At 57.3% G+C, this 23704-nt stretch overlaps 1 protein-coding gene across 1 annotated transcript; it reads right to left on the bottom strand.

The window, feature by feature from the left end:
• Positions 1 to 2533: 2533 nt before the first annotated feature.
• Positions 2534 to 15829, bottom strand: GAREM2 (GRB2 associated regulator of MAPK1 subtype 2; the record flags this gene model as incomplete). The annotated part of the gene is made up of 6 exons (XM_084235327.1): positions 2534 to 3563; positions 4103 to 4272; positions 5345 to 6385; positions 7161 to 7291; positions 12626 to 12766; positions 15718 to 15829. The coding sequence occupies 6 exons, from the start codon at positions 15827 to 15829 to the stop codon at positions 2534 to 2536; spliced, it is 2625 nt and encodes an 874-aa protein (XP_084091453.1).
• Positions 15830 to 23704: the final 7875 nt, after the last annotated feature.

The raw sequence follows: 23704 nt of genomic DNA, 5'->3' as shown, positions 1-23704 counted from the left end.
TAAAACCCAGACTCTTCATCAGCCTCTCTGCCCCCCTGTTCCTTTTTCTTTTATCTTTGCCCTTCTGATTTAAACTGTCCCTCAAGGAGTGGCTGGAATGAATTCCTGTGCTTTTGGGGTGAGAATGTTGGGAAGGTTCTAGGCAGCAGCTTACAAGAGACTGATGAGAGGATGTGGGACTCAGTGACCCTAAAGCCACCAAACCTGACTGCACTGAAGAGCTTGGGCCGGGCGCCTGCTTACAGCAGGGAGGCGGCCCTAGTGCAGCAGAGCCGCAGGAGTAGAATATGAGGCTCTTCCCCAAATTGCGTTTCCTTGTGCCCGCTTTTACCCAGCTTTTTTCTGAGGTCACTCATTCCTGTGTGTTCCCCAGGGTGTTTGTGGGAAAACTGGAGTTAGGCAGTTGAAGAGACAACTTCCTGTCGAGTACACCCATATGTCTTGACTGCTCCAGGGCCTAGACGGTGCTCACATAGTGATCCGGTGGCGCAGGTGAGCGGTACCCCAACGCCCGTCCACCCCACCACCTCCCTCCTGCTACTTGCACCTCCGCCGCTCCCCCCCCCCCCCCCGGCACAGCAGTGGTCTGGTGAGCAGCATTGGGCTCCTGACTGGGTCAGCAGAAGGATGCACACTGAGTGTGTGTGGAATCAACTCAGGTCCCATGATGTGATGAGACCAGTGATGACTCCTGTCTCTGCTCCCGGCCCCAGGATAGCAGGCCAGGAGCCTCGCCCTGGTGCTACTACACACTGACATTGGTTGCAAGGGAGCCAGACTCTAATGTCAAGTCATCTCTCAGTGGTGGTTACCAGACAGCCTTTGGAAGATAGAGAACTGGTCCTCTGTGCAAGGCCATTAACAGGCCTCTTAGGTGGGACAGTAAATTTGGGCCCTGGCTAGCGGCACTCATCTTTAAGTCTGGACTTCCGTTCAGTGGCACGAGGTAAGTGTGAATTGTGAAACATTCGTGGGAGTTGGAAGATTCTCTTAAGGCTGGGGCTGGTGAGGGGCATTCAGAAAGGCACAAGGGCTAGCGCTAGCAGCTGCCTCCAGGGAACAGACGAACGGAATACCCACCCCCCCATTCCAGAGTCCTCTCCTGCCCGCGCGTGTACAGCAGCCTGTCATCCCCACGGTCTCCAAAAGAAGCAAGCGGTGACACCCAGGGCTCCACTTGCACTATGCTTCAGTGGCTTGAGTTTATTTCTCTAGTCATTGAGGATTCAGGATGTGACCAGCTAGAAAAGCAGATGCCTTGGCATCAGTTTCTGCTCCCCTGGCCTCAGAGCTGAGGCAGCCTGCTTGGGGCATGAGCACCAGTGTGGCTTCGCTACTCTTAAGACAGAAAAGTAGAGGAAATAAATATCTAGACAGGCTAGGTAAGGCAGAAAACGCTGTCCCTCTGGGCCTGACACCGTGGTCATGAGGACACTCTATGGCTCTGGGTAGGGGAGCGGGCGGGCACGGTCGGGGGTGGTTGTACACAATGGCAGCATGCTGGGTGCCCAGCAGAGCCCCATTCCAGGGCATGCAGGCCTGCTTTGAAGCATGTGGCTAAGCCCAGGACTGAGTTCCACAGGGAAAGGAAAGGGTCCATTTCCCCACGCCACATGCTTTCCCATCTATACCCTCCTGTGGCAGTGACAGAAAACCAGGGAAAGACATCGTGTTTGCCACAGTCGGGTGACGGGGACAGGAGACTGGAATGACCGAGGCCACCTGTCTCTCGAATCAAGGAGCAGCTGCCCACAATCTGCTCTTCCATGGTGGCACAATCATCCCGGACGGGACCCACCCTGGCAGGATGGAGGGCCAGTTGGCTGGAGCTCAGGGCTGAAGTGAGGGTGCTAGAGGCACAGCGCGTGGGGGTGCATCTGCCTCCCTAAGGAGATCGGTAGGTCAACAGCAGAGCTGTGCCCTTCCACGAGCCAGAACCCAGAGGCAGAGCCTCAGCAGTGCGGGGGCACAGGCTTGCACTTGACATTTCTGTGCTCAGGGTCTGGCCCTGCGTCGTGGTGGAGCAGCAGGGGGAAGGAAGGGCACCCCAGAGATCAGGAATCACCACTCTGACTCAGGCAGCGTCCACCAAATGCCCACAGAGCGCAAAGGAGAAGACACTTGGGGAATTTGTGCTTAGGTTACGGACCCTCCTCCCTGTCTCTAACCTGAACCTACAAGTTCAAGAAGTGCAAGATGTCTGAAGCTCCGCAGCAGGGGTTGCGAAGGGGTGAGGGCACCATGAAGGCCAGCTTTCACCCTCCTGCCTGGGAATCATGGCAAGAGTCACCAGGCCCACATGGCAGTGGTGCCTCCAGTCCTTCCCCCCTCGAAGGCAAGACGTTCCACGCAGGGGCCTGGCCCCAGAGGACCCCATTTCCAAGTGTGTCTCCCTGGAGTCACTCTGGCAGCCTAGCAGCCTCAGTCTTGGCATCCCTTCTCCCCAGCTCCGGGAGTGCTGCCCCTGCAGCCGCGGCTGGCCCCAGGGCCTCTTGGCCAGCCTGCCAAGTTGTGCAGCTGCCCATGGGGAAGGTCAGATCTTGGGCCGCCAGCCTTTGATGAACTGCATGATCTTCTTGACCTGCAGCTTGGTGAGGTGGAAGTCGTCAGCCAGGATGTCCTCACTGAGCTGGACAAAGATGCTGCCATCAATGCGTTCTCGGGCGAAGAAGCTCACCACATCCTCTGAGAGCCCGATGAAACGCAGACTTCGAGAGACTTCCTCCAGGGAGAGTGCAGACAGGTCAGCGGGGGGCTGCCAGGAGGATGCATCCCGGCCTCCCCAGCCTGCAGCACCATCCCGAGGACTGGCAGGAGGCCCTTCCAGGCGCCCTTGGGTGAGAAGGAGTCGAGTTCCGCCTGCCTCCGGCCCCTGCAGGGCCGCTGGTGACAGTGGGGCAGGGGCCTGCCGTAGCACCAAACCTTCAGCCTCAAAGGCCTTGGGAGGGCCAAGTGGTGAAAGACAGGGTCCAGGCCCAGATGCCCCCGCAGCTCTGGGCTCCTGACAGCGCAGCAGCTCGGGCTCTGGAGAGCTGCCCTGCCCCAGCTCAAAGGGATCCAAGGACTCCAGGACTGGTTCCTGCCACTCAGAGGAAGAGGAGGAGGAGGTAGGGCAGGAGGAGGTGGGAGCAGCTGCATAAGTCTGGCCTGGAGAGCCTGGGCCTGGGGAATAAGCAGGGCTGGAGGTAGCCAGGGGCCCCGAGGTGGCTGTGGGCCCAGAAGAGGAGGCCGCCGCAGGGCCTGAGGGGTAGGCAGGCCCGGAAAAGGGGTTGAGAGCTCCAAAAGGAGCAAAGCGTTTCTGGGGGTGAGCAGACTTGAACAGAGGCGGGCAGCTGTGGTAGGTCTTGACAGGGCTCTCAGTCCCCAAGAGGGAGGCAGCTCGACTGCTCAGGGGCTCTGCGAGGACCCAGGAGGCCTGGCTGGGCTGCGTGGTCGAGGGCAGGGGTCCCGGGGGTGGGCGGCTAGAGGACTCGCCCACCTTGCAGTCTCCCCAGGTGCAAGGGTAGCAATAGAGGGAGTAGGCATCCGGCGACGGAGAGCCACTGCCACTGCGGGAGCCCACCCTGTGGGCAGAGACAGACGGATGCGGGAAGGTGAGGCGGAGCAAGGAGAGCCAACGGCGTCACAGTCACACACGCAGCAAGCTACCCTCTGCCAGGGCACAGCGGCCACCACGCGGGCCACCACGCGATCTCAGCAACACTGACCTGCACCCCAGCCTCCAGGCCTGAGACCCCCAGGAAAGACAAACTAAACCGAAGGACACAATTTTTTAAACAGCGAGGCGCAGCCCGCCCTGTGGCAGAGTCGCAGACTGGAGGACACCAGAACAAACGCGCCCACCCGATCCTCAGCATTCAGGAAGCGAACTGAGCAGGAAGGTGGCAGCCCCAGGGACTGACTGGGCCCGACTCCCAGGCCCGAGACAGCAGCGCCCTCTTCCTCAGCTAGTGCTCAGGCACCTGCGCCCTCCGAAGAACCCCCAAGACAGCCTCCCACCCCTCCCTTTAGTCATCCTCTTCCTCGGCACCGGTTCCCTCAGCCCTCCCGTGCCTCCATCGGCCTTAGGAGGACCCACCGCCAAGAAAAGGAAGGGGCTCACCCATCCTGGAGGCCGGAGGAGTAGTAGGAGAGGCTGGAGCTGGGTGAGTGGACAGGCTGCAGCTTGGGGAAGCGTGGGGGCACCGGGGGGCTGCCCGAGAGCCGGCTGCTGCCATTGCCACCCCGGGGAGGCACAGGCGGGGCGTTGAGCAGGCGGCACTCCTCCTTCACCTGCAAGCAGAGGGCCAGGACTCCACCCCCGTCCTCAGGAGCTGTCCCGCTGTCCCCGGGGTGTCGGGGACTGACACCTCACCCACTGGGCAGAGGCTACCTTACCTGACACCTCAACTGCTCCCCCGCCCCTCCCCCCTTCCGGGCTCTGCAGCCCGTTTCTCTCATGCAGGGAGCACGACACAGACAGCGCCTCCTATCGCCTTGGAAAGCCACCCTGAGTGTAGGAGCGTGGAAGTAGATCAAAAATAACCCGGCAGGGCCTTCCCGGTGGCGCAGCGGTTGAGCGCTGGGTTGCGAAGCTGCCCGCGGCCTCTGCGGCGCTGGTTCCATCCCCGGCTGCTCCCCGGCCACAGGAGGAGGGTCCCACATGGCGCGCAGACCTCTCCTGCCGCCCGCTGCTCCCCTCAGCAGTGTACTTCGGTCCTTCTGCCTGCTCTGCTCCCTGCTCTGGCTCTGGTGAATTCTCTCACCCTCCCGTGCTTCTGACTGTGCCCAGTGCTTGTATAAATAAATAAATCTTTAAAAAAAAGAAAAATTTAACCCGGCAGAGGGAGAAAGGAAAGGAAGCGTCTGCCGTCTGGATCCTTCCTTGCAGCTCAAGTACCCGGAGCCGACTCGCGGGAGGCTGGGAGGTGCCCGCGGTCTGTGGAGCAGCGCCCTGGGGAGAGGCAGCTAAGCGCGGGTGGTGCAGGACTTGTCAGAGCCTTTACTACACCCCGCCGGGGCGCCGGCGGGGAGGGCAGCGACCCTTTTCGAAGCCTACTGCGTCGTGGAACCTTCTTTAATTCTACAGATTTACGAGTCCCGCTGCACAGAAGTTTCTGGATAGTAACACCGCTCTAGACTCACCTCCAATTATCTGTGGCTGAGGACGCGCTGGCGTCCTGTCCCCCCGCCTCCCAATGCCGCCTTCCTGGCACCGTCGGCACAAACCCTCCCCGGGGCTGGCGGCTGGGACAGCAAGGGGCCCCCACTTTGCATCTAGGCCCAAACATGCGCGCCCCCAGCCCGGGCCGCCACCTCCTGCAGGAGAGAGGCTCCCACGAGCCCCGCTCTGCGCGCTACTCACCGCCTCGGACTTGGGGGGCACGGGAGGCGGCGGCGCCTCGGGCTCCTGGCGGGGCGAGCCGGAGGCCCCGAACGAGATGAGGTCGGGCCCCGGGGGCGGCCGCGCGTGGCCCTCGGCGAGGCCCTCGGCGGCCTGGTGCGTCCACAGCTCCTCGTAGGGGATCTCGGGGGGCGGCGCGGCGGGCTCGGGCGCGCCGGCCCACTCGGGGCTCACGTACTCCTGGTCGCCGTCGCCGGGCGGCGCGGGGGCGCGCGGGGGCGCGGGGGCGCGCGGGGGCGCGGGCAGGCAGAGGCGCGCGCGGCGCGGGCTGGCGCAGTCGTCGGCGAGCTCGGCGGGCGCCTCGCGCACGGCGGTGGAGTACTCGTCGGGGTCGAAGCGCTCGCGGCAGTAGGAGGCGCTGTCGCGCACCAGGCGCTCGACGCGCGGGTCCCCGGCCAGCAGGCCCTGCGGCAGCGCGAAGCGCGGCGTGTCCGTGAGCAGCAGGAAGTGCAGCGGCGCGGGGCCCTCGCGGCGCAGCGCCAGCCCCAGCACCACGGTCTTGGAGATGATGCTCACCAGCTTGTAGCAGTGGCCCTCGCGCACCGGGTGCAGGTCGTAGGGGTTGCGCGGCGGCCGGCTGGGCACCAGCACGTTCACCGGGAGGCGCACGCGCTCGATGATGGCGCGCACCGTGTGCTCGCCCTCCTGCATCTGCAGCTCCAGCGGGCTGCGCGTGCTGAAGCGGCCCTGGCACTGGAAGGGCAGGCTCAGGCTCTCGTTGGTGCGGTGGTTCATGCAGATGAGGCAGGGCATCTTGCCTTTGAGGGGCCTGGCGCCCCCGCCGCCGGCCCCAGCCCCCGTGCTCCCCGGGCCGCCGCCGCCACCCACCCCGGCCAGCGCCCCGGCCCGGCCCAGCTTGCGCAGCAGCGTGGTGAAGCGCGAGCGCTCCTTGGTGGTCTTGGCGCACAGGATCTCCGCCTGGCCCATGAGCGTGAGCTCGTCGCCCGCGTGCAGCGTGAAGTTGTACACCTCGCTGTCCTCGCTGAACTCACCCGACACCACCTGGGGACCCCAGAGACAGGGCAGGCCTCAGCCAGGGCCCTAGGGCAAGCCAGCCGTGCCAGGTCCTCCGGGACCCAGGAGGGCCGCCTCCTCTTGGAGCCTTCCCAGGACTGACTGAGCCCAGATGGAGCGCAAGGGATGAGGGGGTGTGAGGGGTCAGGAGAACCACTTTCCACCCTGAAGAGCCCCCCCCCAATCCCCCCTCGCCCTGGCCTCAGATGAGTTACCTCCAGGGCCTTAATTATGTCATGAAATAATTTCCTTGGGACAGTTGCTATAAGCATTAAATAGACTGTGTACACAGTGAAATTATGTAGACTATGTATACTTGGAAATTAGTCAATAAATGGCTTTTCCTAACATCTTTACAACTTGGACATGCCCTATCCATTCAACAAGGTGACTGTGAGAGATAGGGGGTGACCGATGTGAAAGGGGTTTGCACACAGTAAAGAGCTACCTGCATACATTTGCACCTAGTACAACTACCACAGCTCCTGGCAAATGCTAAGGCAGGCAGCCCCAAAAGGCCATGAGCCTCCACACACACTGCCTCCTGTTCCACCACCTTTTGCAGGAAGTTTCTCCATCCAGTGCACGGATATCCAGCGCTGTGACAATCCCAACTGTGCCAAAGCCCTTTAGGGACAACCAGTGGCCACACTATGAGAGCTTGTCTCCTGGACCCTACTGGCACCCCTCCGGCTAGGGTCCAGGTCACCCCTAAGGGAAGGGGGAAGGTGGGAGCAGCACGCCTGGTCCGGGAAAGACTGACCTTGACACTGAAGGTGATGGCTTCCATCACAAAGATGCGGTCGGGGAAGACACTGGCCACCTCTTCCACGCTGCTGAAGTACCTCACCGGCTCCCGCACGTCCCGGGCCTGCTCTAGGAGCTTGAACTTCCCTGTGCAGGAGGAAACACAGGCTGTGCAGGGACTCCATGCTTGCTGAGAACCTGGCCTGCACAGTCCCTGCTTCTTGCTACCCTCATCTCAGCCAGGCGCTCTGAAACTCAGGTGGACAGAAAAGCAGATTTTAGCCAGCATGGGATGGAAGGGGCTGGTCATCTGGCTCACGCCTCTGTGGGAGGTGAGCACAGATCTTAGCAACTAGAGCCCAACCCACACCTGTGAAGCGCTTGCGAGTATACAGTGAGGCCAGGAGCTGCCTGCCCAGAGCTATGAGCCCTAGAGCTGCCTGTACCCAGACACTTGAACACAGTTGTCTCTAACCAAACATCGGTGTGGCATTGAGGATGCTGGCTCCTGGCTTGGTCCCTACCCCCTGATTTACTGCACCCCTGTGCAAGTCCATTCCCATCTGGGTCCTCACATGAGGGTTTTGGAGCAGATGATCACAGGCCCTCCCTGGGGCTGGCTCCTTGGATTGCTTATCTACACCAAAGTACTGAGCAGGCCAGCGGCCCAGCCCCAGGCCTTGGAGGCCCCAGGAGAGCCACTCAGACCCTAGCTCTGTCCCAGAACCCTGTCCTAAACCAACATCCAGCCTCCCTGTCCCAGAAGCCTCTATTCCATGCCCAGCAAAGCTGCCTCCCTTGGGTGAGGCCTCCTCAACCTGCATCTAGGACTGTTTCGCTGATCCAGTAGATACTGTCATGAGACACATATTTTAAAGGATGATGATAACCCATGCAGCTGACATCCTGTGTAAACCATGTCTCCCCTAACCAGCTGCACACCTTTTATGTGTCCAGCTACATGAGCACAAACACTGGCTGCCAACTGCCCTGGCACCTAAATGGATGACCTCTTCTCAGGCCTTACTCAGTAGGATGAGTCCTGTACAGAAGCGGAGACAGCAGCTGAGAGAAGACAAGGTGACCCTAGCTTCTGCAGTTTTCCTGTTGGTGGCTTCTGTCACGTATTCACTCTACAAACATTTACAGAACACCCACTGTGTGCCAGACACTGTGCTAGGCCTGACAGTGGGTGCTAATCTGGATAAAATACAGTCTGCTCTCAAGGAAATCACATACGGTGGGTGTGACTGTGAGCCCCAGTGATGGCGGGATGATGTCACGTGCTGCAACAGACTCGTGAAAAAAAGAGGTAGAGGACGGCTAAGTTGGGGTAAGCCTTCCTGGCAGAGTCTGAGGGGCCACTGAGCTGCACCCTGAGAATGAAAAGAGATTTAGAGAATGGACAGTCCACATGAAAGAAATCACATGAGCAAAGACAGACATAGGAAAGCAGGCTGCGGCCTAAGATGGTGAGTGCCTGGCGGGCAGGACTCCAGGAGGGAGGTGACATGAGGTAAAGAGACAGCAACCGGGTGTGAGAGGTTTTGAATGCCAGGCTAAGACAGAAGGACTTTATTCGGTAAGAAATGAGACCCATTGCTGTGTTCTGAGCAAGGAAACACAGAGCTCAAAGTTGAAACTTTACAAAGATAACTGGGAGACCATTCAGGGAAGTGACCAGTACTGGATTCTAGAGAAGAGCAGGGCAAAGGCAGAGGGAAGGGCAAGAAACAAGCAGACCAAAAGATACTTAAAGGGGGGCCTCCCTGGTGGCACAAGGGGTTAAGATGTCCACGACCACTGCAGCACGAGTTCGATCCCCGGCCAGGAAGCTATCCACATGGCGCAGACCTCTCTCGTCTCACCCACTGCTCCCCTCAGCAGTGTGTTTCAGTCAGTCTGCCTGTTCTGCTCCCCACTCTGTCTCTGGTGAATCCTCTCACCCCCCCACACCCCCCGCACCTCCATCCTACACCCCAGTTCTTATATGCATAAATAAGTAAATCTTAAAAAAAATACTTCAAGGGGACCTCATCAGACTGAGTGACAGGTGAGGGGGTGGCAGGGGAGGAAGGGCCAAGGGTGGTGTGCTTAGTCCACCAGCCTGGAACAGAGAGGGCAGAGCTGTTAACCCCAACTGGAAACATGTTGCCGGGCAGGCCTGCCTCTAGGTGGTGCCCCAGGATAGTGAGCGTGTGGGTGCAGGGCCTGGAGCCCTGGTCAGAAGTGCAGACTGAGGACACCAGGCCACAGGAGGCATCAGCTGCCGGCAGGCAAGCCAGCCCAGGGGACTGAAGGGCCGAGGGTCCTCACACTCCGGGGCTCTCCTCCCGGAAACATGCCTGGGCCCGATCCTAGCGTGAACACACACACAGCCCTTCACATCTGGCGCGACAGGTCCTGGAGCCCCCAAATCCTGTCAGAAGCCCAGATTAAGACCCCTTAGTGCAGAGTGTGAAAGCAGAGGCCCAGGGCATCTCGCCTGCTGCAGCGACACCTAGAAGAGGAAGAGAAATGATCCAAGAAAGAGAAGATGCACAGGAGAAAGCCGGAGGGAGCCCCCTCCTCCTGCCTTAGCCACTCTGAGACCCTCAGGAAGGGGTCTAGGGTGTGCCACAGCCCCGAGGGCAGCAGGGGTGAACCTGGGGAGGGGCCTGGGCAGGAGCAGGGGTCCAGTGGCAGGAGGCAGGGTCCCCCATCACCCAACAGCGAGTATTCCCAGCCCCTCCTCCACCAGCTCCACACACACACACACACACACACACCCACCCCACCCCCCCACACCCCCTCCCCCGACTCCCCCGCCCCCAGCCAGGCCGGGAGAAACGCCGCTGCCCCTGTGGGGAGTGCTGGAGCCGAGTGGGGCCGGAGCCGGGGAGGATGCGGCCGGGAGATCGATGTAACCATGGCAGCAGCGCCGCCCCTGCGCGCAGCCCGGGTCATCGCGGCCGGGAGCGAGGAAGGGGGAGCTCCCGGGGGGCCGCCGCCCCTGGAAGCCTCTTCCTCCCGCTGCGGCCCACGGGGGCAGCTTCCTTCCTGCACCCCTTAACGAGGTCCCCGCATTTGGGGGCCTGCTCTCCCCTGGCCCGCCGGGCGCGTCGGAGCTGCCCCACCGCCAGGGGGGCCTTTCGGACGCGGAGCCTCGAGCCCCCTCCCGCCCGCGCGCGTCCGCGGCAGCGCCCCGCGAAGAATGACGGGCGGACCCAGGGGCTCCGAAGACGGGCGAGGGGCCGAACCCCAATTCTGCTACCAAAAGCCGGTGCCCGAGGGCAAAAGAACCTCTGGGCTCCAGTTTTCCCGGGGCAGAACGGCGGGGGGCGCGCAACACCCAGGGGCGCCCCGCACCGCAGGGGGCCGTCGGGCCATCGGGCTGGGCCCGTGGGGGGCTGCCTGGGGGGAGCCCGGGTGGCCCGGGGCGCCATCGCCCTCCGCTCCCCTCCCCTCCCCCGCCCCCACGGCGGCTCCCGTGTCATTGTTAATTCATTAGGCGGAATCCGCGCCCGCCCCAGGCTCGCAGCGTTAACTCGCCCCCCCCAGCCCCTCCCGGCCCCCCGGGGCCTCGGCCTCCCCTCCCCCAAGCCCACCGCAAAGAAGGACTGGCCGCGAGGCCCCTGCAGGCAGCTGTCACCCCCCAAACGGACACGCAGTGGAGGGGGCACCAGTGGGAGCGGCAGGAAGGGCTGGGGGCCTTGGGCCCTGGACACCCGGGGCTCCGCGCAGGTTCCCCGGATCCCGAGTGAAGCGGCCGCCGGCCCGTCGCGCCTCGGTCAGCAGCGACTCTCCCAACCGGCACTTTTCAGCCCAAGAAGATGAGCTGAGACTTCTCCCGGGGCCACGGCCTGATACCAGGGCGGGAAACATCCAGCTTGGACAGTTCTTGCTAGAGGCGCCCAGGCCAGGACAGAACCAGGTCAGAAAAGCTGTTAAGATAGTTTCCTCACTGTTTTAAGGGGTCTGGGGGCTACATGGGGGTGCCAGCTGCACGAGGTTGTTATAAAGAGCAGAAGCTGGGCCTCCCCGGTGGCGCAGCGGTTGAGCGCTGGGTTGCGAGGCTGCCCGCAGCTTCTGCGGCGCCGGTTCGATCCCCGGCTGCTCCCCGGCCACCCGAGGAGGGTCCCACATGGCGCGCAGACCTCTCCTGCCGCCCGCTGCTCCCCTCAGCAGTGTCTTCGGTCCTTCTGCCTGCTCTGCTCCCTGCTCTGGCTCTGGTGAATTCTCTCACCCTCCCGTGCTTCTGACTGTACCCAGTGCTTGTAGAAATAAATAAATAATTCTTAAAAAAAAAAAAAAAAAAAAAGCTGAAGCTGTGTCAGAGGCTTGGACCTTATTTACCGGCTCAGGGGAGACTCAGGCAGGGCCAGAAGGGGAAAGTGTACCTGTGAGGATGGGACTGGGAGTCTCTCCAGCTCAGGGGATTCCCAACCATTGGGGGGGCGGGGTTGTAATGAAAAACATAGGACAGAAGGTGCACTGAGGCTTCTGAGCCTCAGTTTCCATGTGTGTTAAATGAAGTTGATCAGACTTTCTCACGGGTTTGCCGAGAGGATGAAATGAAGGCAATGCTTGGCCCAGTGTCTGGAATGCAGCTCGTATTAATAGGCAGGAGCTGGGGTGTCCTGGGCTCAGGCTGGGAGACTGGTGGCCCCACCTTCCCTCAGAGGGCAGTAATCCTGCACACCTGGTGCCAGACAGAGTACACCAGCTCAGTTCAGGACACCTGGCTTCTGACTTTCTAGCTTGTGACCCTGGACAAGTCACTTCCTTCTTAGACCCTTTTCATCAGGTGCAAAATGAAAGGGCTACACTTGGTTTTTCTAGCAGCAGAATCTTTTCCTCAGATACAATCTTTTTTAGAAAATTAACATCATGCATAAAACTGATCAAAGTTGAAGCTCATGAGCATAATCTTTCAAACTCTGAGATGTTAACATTCAGTTTTAAAGTCAATCAATGAACACAATGAGTTTCACACAAAAAATGGGACAAATAGGATCAGAGTTGATGCAGCCGGATAATCAACCTGAGCCTCTCTTTGTTTCTAAAGTTTTTTGGTTGCACAACGCTGAGAAGATGCTGGCAGGAGACCTTCTCCTGGAGGGTGTGTTCAAAAAAAGGCTAAAAGGCAGCTCAAGGTATACACTGAAGCTCTCCAATTAGGGCGAAGGCTTGATGTGTAGTTTTTTTAAGGTATATTTTTTAATCACTAGTTTAAAATCTATTTGACATAAAATGTGAATCCAGGTTTGCAATCCTGGGAGTCACCTCTCCAGAAACCCAGGGCTCCAGGAGCACATGCAAACCACTGGGCCCTCACTCAGCAGGGCCACCACGTTGCCACTACCCTGTCCACCCTGCTCTAGCTCAGGCCTGCGGCTTCAGGGAAGCAGGTCACCAACCCCTCCCCCTTCCCCAGCCCCCCCCCTCCTGCCCACACTCCCCCCCATAAGCTTTATGCCATCTGTCCCTGGCTGGGCACACCTGGGTACTGCAGGGGGATGTCAATCTTGGGTCCGATGACATAGTGGCCCTCCTCCAGGGTGTGGGCTGTTACTGTGGTCCACTGCCGGCAGGAGTGAATAAGCAGGATGTCTCGCTCACTGACGCCCTCGGCATACTCTCCTGGGAAGGGAAAGGGAGGATAGAAGCCAAAGGGAAGGAAAAACATCAGGAGGGGCAGAAAGAATAGGCAGGGTAACCTCTGCGCCTCCTCACCAAGACCGTGTCTGAGGACAGCTCCCCAGGATCCCCGCCCAGGTCAGCCATGCCGGAGGGACAGCAGGCTGCCGGCTGCGGCCTCGGGGCAGTTAAATCAGGCCCTGCCTCTTGGGGCTCTGGTTCCTGATGGCACCCCAGCAAACAGCCAGGCCGCCATCCTTCATTCATCATTCAGTCCGAGTGCCTGCTGTCCCAGGCCCTGTGCTGGGGGCAGGAGCTCCCGGGGCACGAGCCCAGCCCTGCCCTCCAGGAACCCTTAGACCCATGGGGAGGTGGGAGGAGACATGAACTCAGAATACAGGCCACGTCTGAGGCAGTAGTGGCAGGTGCTGGGCTCTCACTGAGAGCAGCAAACTCGGGGTGGGGGTGGGGGTGGGGGTGAGGGAGACTCTGAGCAGGACACCCTTGAGATGGGCCTCAGCACCACCTGAGTTCATTCAGCAGGATTCTTAGCCCCAGTCACTGCCTAGGCCAGGCCACGAGGACCCTGTTGGGTGAACGGAGTTGGCTGAGAAGGGGCTGCGGGTGTGGGTCCTGGCTGCGAGGGCTCCCCCAGAGTCATCTATCGCCTAGGTCAGGAGAATGGCAGGGCTTAGAGGAGCTGGTTCCTGGCTCTGTCATCGCTGTTCCTTTTCACCCACTGCCACAGGCGGTCTCTGCATTCAGGGGAACCTCATCTTCAAACAGGGGGTGAGTCTCAGATGCCCCCAGCCCCATCTCAGAAGAGTTGCTTCTTGGCTTGTCTCTCCCACAGCCTTCATTCTCCCAGGCTTGGGGGAACAAAGTGATGATGCCTGGGGAGGTAGACTTAAGGAGGGGGTGGGGGTCTAGACCTAGCGAAAGCTGAGCTGGGGCAGAGGTGTTAGGAGGGGTCTGGGCCGGGAGGCTCCAAACCCAGCAACGGTTTCCAGGGAAGCAGGCGAGCAGGCAAGGCTGGCCCAGCTTCCAGGAGGCCAGCGGAGCTGTCTCCTGGCTGCAGCTGGTGGGCAGGGTGGGGGTGGGGAATGCTGCTTCCAGGCCCCTCCAAGACACAAGTTTTTAAACTTCTCCCCTCCCCACACCCCACCAACAGATGGGAAAAGAGTTACTCTGAAAGCTGGGGTGTCCATGAAGACTGTACAAGTGGGTATAGGGGTGGGGAGGAAAAGTGTTCAGGACCTTTACTGAGGGCCTGGCACCCACTGTGTGTGTGCATGTGTGTGTGCATGTGTGTGTGCGTGTGTGTGCGCATGTGTGTGTTGGTGGGGGGAACGGAGACGTCCTCTTCAACGCCTCACCTTCTGGGGCAGAGGCAGCCGTCCTGCCCTGCAGGACAGTGTCCTCTTGACACCCCCCAGCCCATCCTTCCACAGGGCGCGCACCCACAACCATGGGTCACGGTCACCAAGAGTGGAGTCAGCACAGCCACTCGCCTGTCACCCCAGTGACACAGCTCGGCCCCACGGTCCCAGCAGGGGCCCTCCGGCATGCACAGGCGCACGGGAAGCTTGGAGACTGGAAGACACACTTTGATCACACACACGGGACCACAGTCCGGCTGGCACAGGCGGCCGGGCGCACACGGGCTGCACACTCACTGCCCTGCTCTGCCAGCTGTGCTCCGTGAAGGAGGAGGCCCTTCCCCAGGGGGCTGCAGCCCAGTGGGAAGAACAAACTACCTGCTCTCACGGGGTGCGATGCGGGAGACAACGTGGGCGCTACAGGTGTGAAGGAACCCACAGGGCCCGGCCCAGGCTGGGCACCTCCGCAGGGACCCGGGGAGGGCTGGCACGCGGAGGTGCGGGAAGCGCCCGGCGGGCCCCAGAGCCGAGCACCCGCAGGCCCCGCAGGCCCCGCAGGCCCCGCAGGCGCGCGGCCTCGCCGCTGACACGGCTGCTGGGCACCCCAAGCTGGCGATCCCGAGACCGTGGGGCGAGAAAGACGCCGGCTGCGGGCACCCTTCCCCGCCGGGGGGCCTGGACGTGCCACGGCGCCCAACGCCGCCACGAGCTGCGGCCGACGGTGCCCAGAGCGCGGCGCCCGGGCGAGGCGGGGCTGCGCGCCCGGGAGGGGAGCCGGGGGCCGGGGCCCATTAGCATTCAGGGAAGCGAGCGTGCCAACGCGGGCCAAACCCCTATTCTTCTCGCACACAAAACCCCCGGCCTGGCTGCCAGCCCCGGCGCCCGCCCCTCCCCCCGCCGCGCAGCCCCCGTCCCCAGCGGCCCCTCGCCCCGGGCGGCCCCTCCCGGCCGCGCCGGCCCCGTCGGCAGAGCAGCCGGGGCGCTGGGCCCCGGGGGAAGTGGGGCGACCTGGGGGGGGAGGGCGGGGGCCGGACGTCACGCCGGCGGGCCGACCCCCTCACGCGGGCTCCCCGGAGGGGCCCGCCCGCCCCCAGGACCCGGGGCCGCTCCTCGGACGCGCCGGGCGGGGCGAGCGCGGGCCGGGCGGAGGCGGAGCGGGCTGGGGGTGGCGGCGTGGGAAGGCAGCGCCCGGACCCCGAGATGCGGAGGATGGAGGTGAGAGGCCGGAGACAAAGAGACGCAGGGGGGCGCGGCCCGGGCCGGGGTCCGGCGAGCGGCGGGGCCAGGAGGTGCACCGACGGGGCGGGCGCGGGGCTCGTCAAGCTCCGGGCGGCAGCCTGGCCGTGGGACTCCGCAGGGCCCGGCCGCGGACCCGGGTGGTGTCCGGTGCCATCGGCGGGCCCGGGCAGAGCGGACCCCCGGCTCGAGGACCCTCGGCTTCCCGGGAAGGCGCGCCGGGGGCGAGCCGGGCCCCCGCCGGGCCCAGGAGAGGGGGAGCAGCCTCTCCACGACCCCGCTAGCACCTGCCGGGAGGGTCCCCGCGGAGCCCCCGCAGCCCTCCCTGCACCCCGGTACCTGGCCCGAGGCAGGCGAGCGTGGGCAGGTGGCAGCGGCTGACGATGAGGTCGAGCGGGAAGGCGCCCATGCTCCAGCGCAGGCCCGCCAGCCCGGCCGCCAGCTTCTCCATGGCATGGGCGCCCGGGCCGGCGTCCTGCGGCCCCGACGGCCGGTCCTGCGCCGCGCGGGCTCCCGCCGCCAGCTCGCGGCTCCCCGCCTGCGGCCCGGCCGGGATGCGGCGTCACGTGGCCGGGCTCCCCGCGGGGCGCCGGCCCCCGCCCCCGGCCCTCGCCCCACCCCCGGCCCGCGCCCGCCGCGCCAAGTCCCGCCTCCCGGCCCGGCCGCCCCGCCCGCCCTCCGGGGCGCACAGGTGACCGCGCGGGCCCGGGGCGCGGGGGCCGCCGAGGCGAGTCGAAGACCCGAGGGGGCATCTGCGGGGCCGGCTCTTGGGGCTCGTCCTCCCGCCCCGCAGAGGGCGTCTGGGCCCTTCCCCGGGGCGACGCGGGCCCTCGCCCCCGGGATTCGCCCCCCACCCCGAGCCGGGCCCCGCTCCGCTGCCCAAAGCGCCGGCCGGATCCACCGCGGCGGGTCCCCCCGAGGCCGCCGCCTGTGGGACGCTCCTCACCTCCAGCGGGCCAGCCCCGTCACCGAGGTGCAGGCTGCGCGCGAGCGCAGATGGCAGGGGGTGTCCCGGCCCCGGCTGCGGCCACGGATCCTACTGCCTGCCGCTGCGGCCGCCCGACTCCGCCCCGACGGCCCCACCTCGGGCAGCCTCCAAGCTCCCCGCGCCCTCGTGCGGGGCTCCCCACGCCCGGAGCCGGGCGCCCGGCACAGCGGCTCCTCCGTGGCGCGCCCCGAGAGGCGAGGACGCCGAGGGCGAGCATGTGCTGGGGGGGCGTCCGCGCTCCCGGGCTCCCGGCCCTTCTTAAGTCCCTTTCCCTGGTCTGCTCTCCTCAGCTCTCCTCGCCTCCCCCTGCAGCCCTCCCCGCGCTGGCTTCCGAGCGCCTTCCCGGAGCCCTTCCCGGGAGCCGCCCCCCTCGCCGTGTGTCCGCAGCGCCTCCTGCAGGTGGGCGGCGGCGGCGCAGGCCTGGCGAGGGCCAGGTAACCCCAGGGCTGGGCGCGGGCACCCAGAAGCGGGCGTGAGCCCTGGGGGGCTGACTCGTTGGGGGCTCCACGGCCTCTGCTCCTCAGTCCCGGGCCCTAAGAGGACACACACACATACACAAAACCGTTTCTTCCCAAGGTGACAGGTACTGCCCGTCCTATGACCTGAACCCCTGAGAGAAATGGCATCAGAGAAAATGGACCCAACTTCTCAGAGGGACGAGACGCCTCTGATCACGTGCTCACTCTCCATCTTTTGCAGAGGAAAGAAACAGGAACTCCAAGAGCAGAAATGCTGTGCTCCGGGGCCACACAGCAGGAAGCAACCCGTGCCTGAGGGAAGGCAGGCCTCCTGCCTCAGGCCCGCAGGGGCAGCCCCACGCGGGAGACCAGGGAGAGTGAGGAGCTTCCCCTCAGGCTTTTCCTTCCTTCAAACACCACAGAGGTGCAATTTGGGGTCCCCAGATGGACAGAGCTTTTTTTGGGTCTGTGGGTGTGGGTTCTTCCCTGTGGAGTGGGAAGAGAACATGGTGGAAGGGAAGAAAATAGGAAACGTGAAAATATAGGAGTCTAAGGAAGGAAGGGAGGGCAGGATGAGAACCCCAAAAGGAGCAAGTGGATGAAAAGTGACCCAACTTGGGGGCCTCACTGGTGGCGCAAGGGGCCTCACCATGAAGCTATCAGCAGCCACTGCAGCAGGAGTTCCACCCCCAGCCAGGGGCCTAACCCACATGGCTGAATAATATTCCACTGTATGGACATTTGGTTTATCCATTCATAAGTTGACATTGGGCTGTTTCCTTTTTTTTTTTTTTTTTTTGCATCATAAACAATGCTGCTGTGAACATTTGTGTGCAAGTTTTTGTGAGAACATGTTTTCATTTCCCTAGTGGTAAAGTTTCCAGGTCATATGTTAACTCTACTTTTACCTTTTTTTTAATTTTTTTAAAGATTTATTTATTTATGCATACAAGAACTGGGGTACAGGCCAGAGGTGTGGGGGTGAGAGGATTCACCAGAGACAGAGTGGGGAACAGAACAGGCAGATCGACTGAAGTACAGATGAGGGGAGCAGTGGGAGAGTCAGGAGAGGTCTGCTGCGCCGTGTGGGTAGCTCCCTGACTGGGGATCGAAGTTGTGCTGCAAAGGCTGCGGATGGCTTCATAGGCTGTGTCTAAACCCCTTGCGCCACCAGGGAGGCCCGTACTTTTAACTTTTAGAGGAACTGCCAAATTGTTTTCCACAATGACTGCAACATCTAACATTCCCAATCCCAGTATCTCCACAGCCTTGCCAACACCTGTTGTCTGTCTTTTTAATTGTAGCCATCCTAATGGGTATAAAGTGGTATCTCATTGTGGTTTTGATATACATTTTCCCTAATAAATAATGGTGCTGTATCTTTTCATGTGCTTAGTAGACATTTATATATTAACTCTGGAGAAATACCTATTCAATCCTTCATTTCAAAATTTGGTTATCTATCTTTTTGTTGTGTTGCAAAAGTTCTTTATACAATTTACCAGAGATATGATTTTAAAATACTTTTTTTTCATTCTGTGGATTTTTTGCAGTATGAATTTTTTGGTAGTTTGCAGCACTTTTTTTAAAAATGAAGTCCAGGGCCTCCCCGGTGGCGCAGTGGTTGAGCGCTGGGTTGCGAAGCTGCCCGCAGCCTCTGCAGAGCCGGTTTGATCCCCGGCCACCAGAGGAGGGTCCCGCATGGCGCGCAGACCTCTCCTGAGCCCGCTGCTCCCCTCAGCAGTGTACTTCATCAGTCTGCCTGCTCTGCTGTCCCCTCTGGCTCTGGTGAATTCTCTCACCCTCCCGCGCTTCTGACTGTACCCAGTGCTTGTATAAATAAATGAATCTTTAAAAAAAAAAAAAGAAGTCCAATTTACCTTTTATTACTTGTGTTTTTGGTGTCAATCTAAGAAATCATTGTCTAACTCAAGGTTATAGAGACTTACTCCTATGTTTTCTTCTAAGAATGTTGTAGCTTTAACTCTATTAAAATTAAAAGGCCTAAAATTCACTTAAGAGTTAATTTTGTATATGGAGTGAGGTAGGATTCCAACTGCATTCTTTTGCATGTGGGTATCCAGGTGTCCCAAGGCCATTTATTGACAAATCTCCCCTCAGCTCCCTCCCTGTTCCCCTCAGCAGTGTACTTCGGTCCTTCTGCCTGCTCTGCTCCCCGCTCTGACTCTGGTGAATCCTCTCACCCTCCTGCGCTTCTGAGTTTACAGACCCAGTGCTTGTATAAATAAATAAATAAATCTAAAAAAAAAAAGTCCTCATAAAACTTTGAAACAGGTCATAGCTATCATACCATCTCTCCTCTAAGCATTTCAGTAATAAAGATAGGAAATTTTGTTTTTCATAAAATATAGTTACAATAATATTATATAACTAAAAACTAACAATATTTTCTTAATATCATATAATATTTAGTCAGCTTTCATATTTACCTAACTGTCTTGTTGGGAAGTTTATTTACAATTTATTTGAATGACAGTCTTAGTAAGATTCATTTCATACATTTTTTCCCTTGCAATTTATTTGGATCATTTGTCCTATAGCATTTTTCTCAGTCTGGATTTTGTTGATTCAGTCCCTTTGGGTAGTTTAAGATGGTACTTTGTCTTCTGGTTTTCTCTAAATTTATAATCCAATGTAGGTAATAAATCAAATACAGGTGATCGAATTTTGTTTTTGACACACCTATTTTATTTTTTTTTATTTTTATTTTTTTTATTAAATAATAAATTTTATTTTTATATTCCCCCATACAACTGCACATGCCCCATTCTGACCCCAATCCCTCCCCTCCCGGCCCCCACCCCCCAAAAAGTGTCTCTGGTTCATAGTTTTTTGTTGATTTTGATTTTCACTTTCTTATAGTTATTCTTTTTCCTGATCCCTTATTTAAGTTTTCTAGATTCCTGCCATGAGTGAGACCATCCGGTATTTTTCTTTTTCTTTTTGGCTTATTTCGCTGAGCATGATCCCTTCCAGCGCCATCCATGTTGCTGCAAATTGCATGCTGACACACCTATTTTATAGGAGGTGGTAGTTCTGCCATCAGGAGTCACCTAATGTCAGGGTGACTTTTTTTTAATATTTATTTATGCATATAAGAACTGGGGTACAGCCCATAGGTGTGGGGAGGGGAGAGGATTCACCAGAGACAGAGTGAGAGGATTCAGGCAGATTGACTGAAATACACTGCTGAGGGGAGCAGCGGGTGAGACAGGAGATGTCTGCTGTGCCATGTGGGTCACCTCCCTGGCCTGGGGTTGAACTCATGCTTCAGTGGCTGCAGATAGCTTCATAGCGCTGAGACTTAACCCCTTGCACCATCAGGGAGGCTCTAGGGGGACTCTTGTGATGTTGGCAGCCACTGTTGATGAATGCCTAAGTGTCACCTTACTAAGATAGGGCTGACTCCTCTTTCCTCAGTGCCACAGTGGACGCACTACACTGCATAAAGAACAGCACTTATTACACTGTACCATAGTCATTTCCTTTCTTTCATGTCCCCCACTGTATCTGGTTATATTTGATTCTCCAGAAGAACTGACATGCTCTCTTGGTTACGGCAGGCATCAGTAGATAAGACAATGGTCAGAGCGCTGGAGGGATGACATTTGAATATGCAAGTTACTGAACCTCTTTCCAGAGCTGGAAAGAGCAATTGTCAAAATTTCAGAAATTTCTGTGAGTTAAGAAACACAGATTTTTTTTTTTTATGTTTAAAGAGCAGGTTTATTAGAGAAAGGGACAGAAGAATAAAAGACACTTGCATAGACACAAGTGGGCAGAAAGAGCTGCCCCGAAGGGGACAGGTTTGCTGAGAGAGGCCTGCATGGGCACAGGAAAGCGGCCTTGAGGAGAGCTGCCTCTGCCAAGGGAGGTCAGTGAGAAGTCCCAGCATGGCACAGGTCACCAGCAGGCAGGAAGGCTGCTGCCCTGCAGAGGGACGAGTTGGTGAAAGGAAGTACCTGCATAGTCACAGGTGACAGAAAGACTACTGCCTGAGACACAGATATTATTAAAAATTAAATGATAAATTATAAGTAGTCTATTAAATCATAATACTTAAAATTCATCACTTTCTAATTATTTTATTACATTTCACCATGCTCTTGAGGTTATTTATCTCCACTGTATCTCTCTGGTGGAAAAACTATGTCCTGTGTGCTGCTGATTATCTCATCCCACCTCTGTATTCATTGATGCCAGGTTGATAACTTGAAATCAACTGTGGTGGGAATATTTACACCCTAGAAATTGGTAAATGCTGTGAATCAGCATTTCTGTTTAATTCTGGAGAGGGATAAAAATAGTATCCAGAGGGGCCTCCCTGGTGGCGCAAGGGTTTAAGACACAACCTATGAAGCTAACCGAAGCCACTGCAGCACGAGTTCAATCCCCGGCCAGGGAGCAACCCACATGGTGCAGCAGACCTCTCCTGTCTCGCCCGCTGCTCCCTTCAGCAGTGTAGCTCAGTCAATCTGCCTTTTCTGCTCCCCACTCTGTCTCTGGTGAATCCTCTCACCACCCCACCCCACACACCTCTGACCTGCACCCCAGCTCTTGTATGCATAAATAAATCTTAAAAAACAAAAGCATCTTTCTTTATTTTTTAAATGTTGTCCAGAGTGAAGAGGCATTTATTAATTAGAGCATTAAAAGTTGGCTTAAACTTTACAACTGAGGGAATGGACCTGGATGGGATCCAAGGCCTGTCCAGCTCCAGCATTCTGGTGTTCGTACTTTGTCCACGTAGGCATTTTGTGCCACCAGAGGGAGCAGACGGGCCTCACAGCGAAGTTGGTTCCTTTGGGCGTGAGACCTGGTGCCCCAGGGAGAGGGGTACAGAAGAGGGCTGGTGGGTATAGCAGGTCCTCCTTCATTCAACCTGTTTCCTTGATGAAGGAAATTTTTTCACTAGCTCTTCATTTCAACTTTAGGCATTTGCACTAAATTTATTGCTTGCACTAAACATACTCAACCTTTGGGTTGTTGTCATTACACTCACCAGCCTAAGCAATGTCCATGGATAGAGTTGCAGCATTTCGTTCTAGCTGTGTTCACTGGGCTCCTTCTTGCTTTTTGCAATATTAAGGACCAGACATCCCAGGGGGTATATGATTTAAATAATACAGTAACTGTGTTGCCCAGTAAGCAACTCTGGTAATTCATCAGACAGACTCAGAACTGACTGTCCTCAGAGGCTGGCAGCTCATGGCTCCTGGCAAGCCACCGCCTCGACTGCCAACAAGTCGGTTCCAGTTTCCTAAGGAGCGGAATGTGGACGACACGTTAACTGGCGATGTGGTTCTCATTGATACCAGTGATATTTCAGAGTTCACCCCAGAATGTTTATTCCCTATCAAGCCATGTGACCATGTGCGTCAGCAACCTTTAGAATGTGTATGAGTTTGAATGGGTTAGGTGATAGTGGAAGGGCAAATAACAAAATCACAATGGCTTAAATCAAGTTTTATTTTTCATTTACACTATGTACTCATGCGAGTCACCAGGGTCTCTGTCAGAGCCGTGATCTAGAACATTATGAAGCAGATGTGGCCATGCCTGGGATTCTGAGGGAGGAGGGAAGTTCGATCCTACCATGTGCCAGGAAGGAGAACAGGAAATCTTGAACAGCATTAAGGACTACGCCAATGGACTTCACCCTGGACCCTCCTCCTAAAATCAAGACTTTGTCCCAAGTATATAACTATAAATTCACTCAAAATTTTTATTCAATGACTTATCAACAGTAAAGTGGTTGTAATACATTCATCTAATGATAGTAGGCAGTTGTTTAAAATTACATTAGAGGCAGTAAATCTGAGTTTAAGCCCTACTCTAAAAAATGAACATTACATTAAAAAATGAAATTACAGGGCCTCCCCGGTGGCGCAGCGGTTGAGCGCTGGGTTGCAAAGCTCTGCAGCACCGGTTCGATTCCTGGCTGCTCCCCGGCCACTGGAGGAGGGTCCCACATGGCACGCAGACCTCTCCTGCCGCCCGCTGCTCCCCTCACCAGTGTGTTTCGTCAGTCTGCCTGTTCTGCTCTCCGCTCTGGCTCTGGTGAATTCTCTCACCCTCCCGCGCTTCTGACTGTACCCAGTGCTTGTATAAATAAATAAACAAATAAATAAATCTTTAAAAAATTAAAAAAAAATGAAATTACATTAAGTTAAAAATCAAGTTATTTCTTGGGATTGTGTTGTTTGATAACTTGTTAGATTTCTTATCTAGTGCTTATAAAATAGGAAGATAAATGAATCCTAGACTAAAATTATATTCTCTTGCTGTGATAATTCTGTAAAATCTTAATTGACAATGGCATTTTTTTAAAATATTTACCCTTGGATGTAGTGAGAAATTATACCATTTGGTAAAAATAATATACTTTGCCAACATGGAAAGAAGTTATATAGTCATTTTTAAGAACCTAATTCTTTTCCTCTAGGATAATCTATTTTCTGGCCGAAGTCGTCATGAAATGCTTAAGAAATAAATTTCTTTTAGCATGCTTGGGGCTCTTTGTTTAATAAAAAAAAAAATAGATATATGGCTTAAAATTGAAAAAAACTAGAAATCAAACAGTATGATTGAATATGTACATTTAAAAACGCTAAAGGAAACACAAAGTTTTGCTCATCTGAACTTTTCACAGACATTTTAGTCAGCATGTCAATTTCTTTTTAAAATCCTGCTATGATGTTGACCGAGACTGCATTAAATCTATAAATCAACTTAAGGTAGATTGGCAGATTTCCTTCAGCAATGTTTTGCAGTTTTTAGTTTAAAGTCTTATGTATCTTCCGCTAAATTTGTTCCTATTTTCCTGATGCCATTATAAGTGTAGTTATTTTTTTTTTCT

The sequence above is a fragment of the Talpa europaea genome (genome assembly GCF_964194135.1).
Source record: "Talpa europaea genome assembly, chromosome: 6".
Classification (NCBI taxonomy): Eukaryota; Metazoa; Chordata; class Mammalia; order Eulipotyphla; family Talpidae; genus Talpa; species Talpa europaea.
This window is presented reverse-complemented; position numbering and strand designations above follow the sequence as displayed.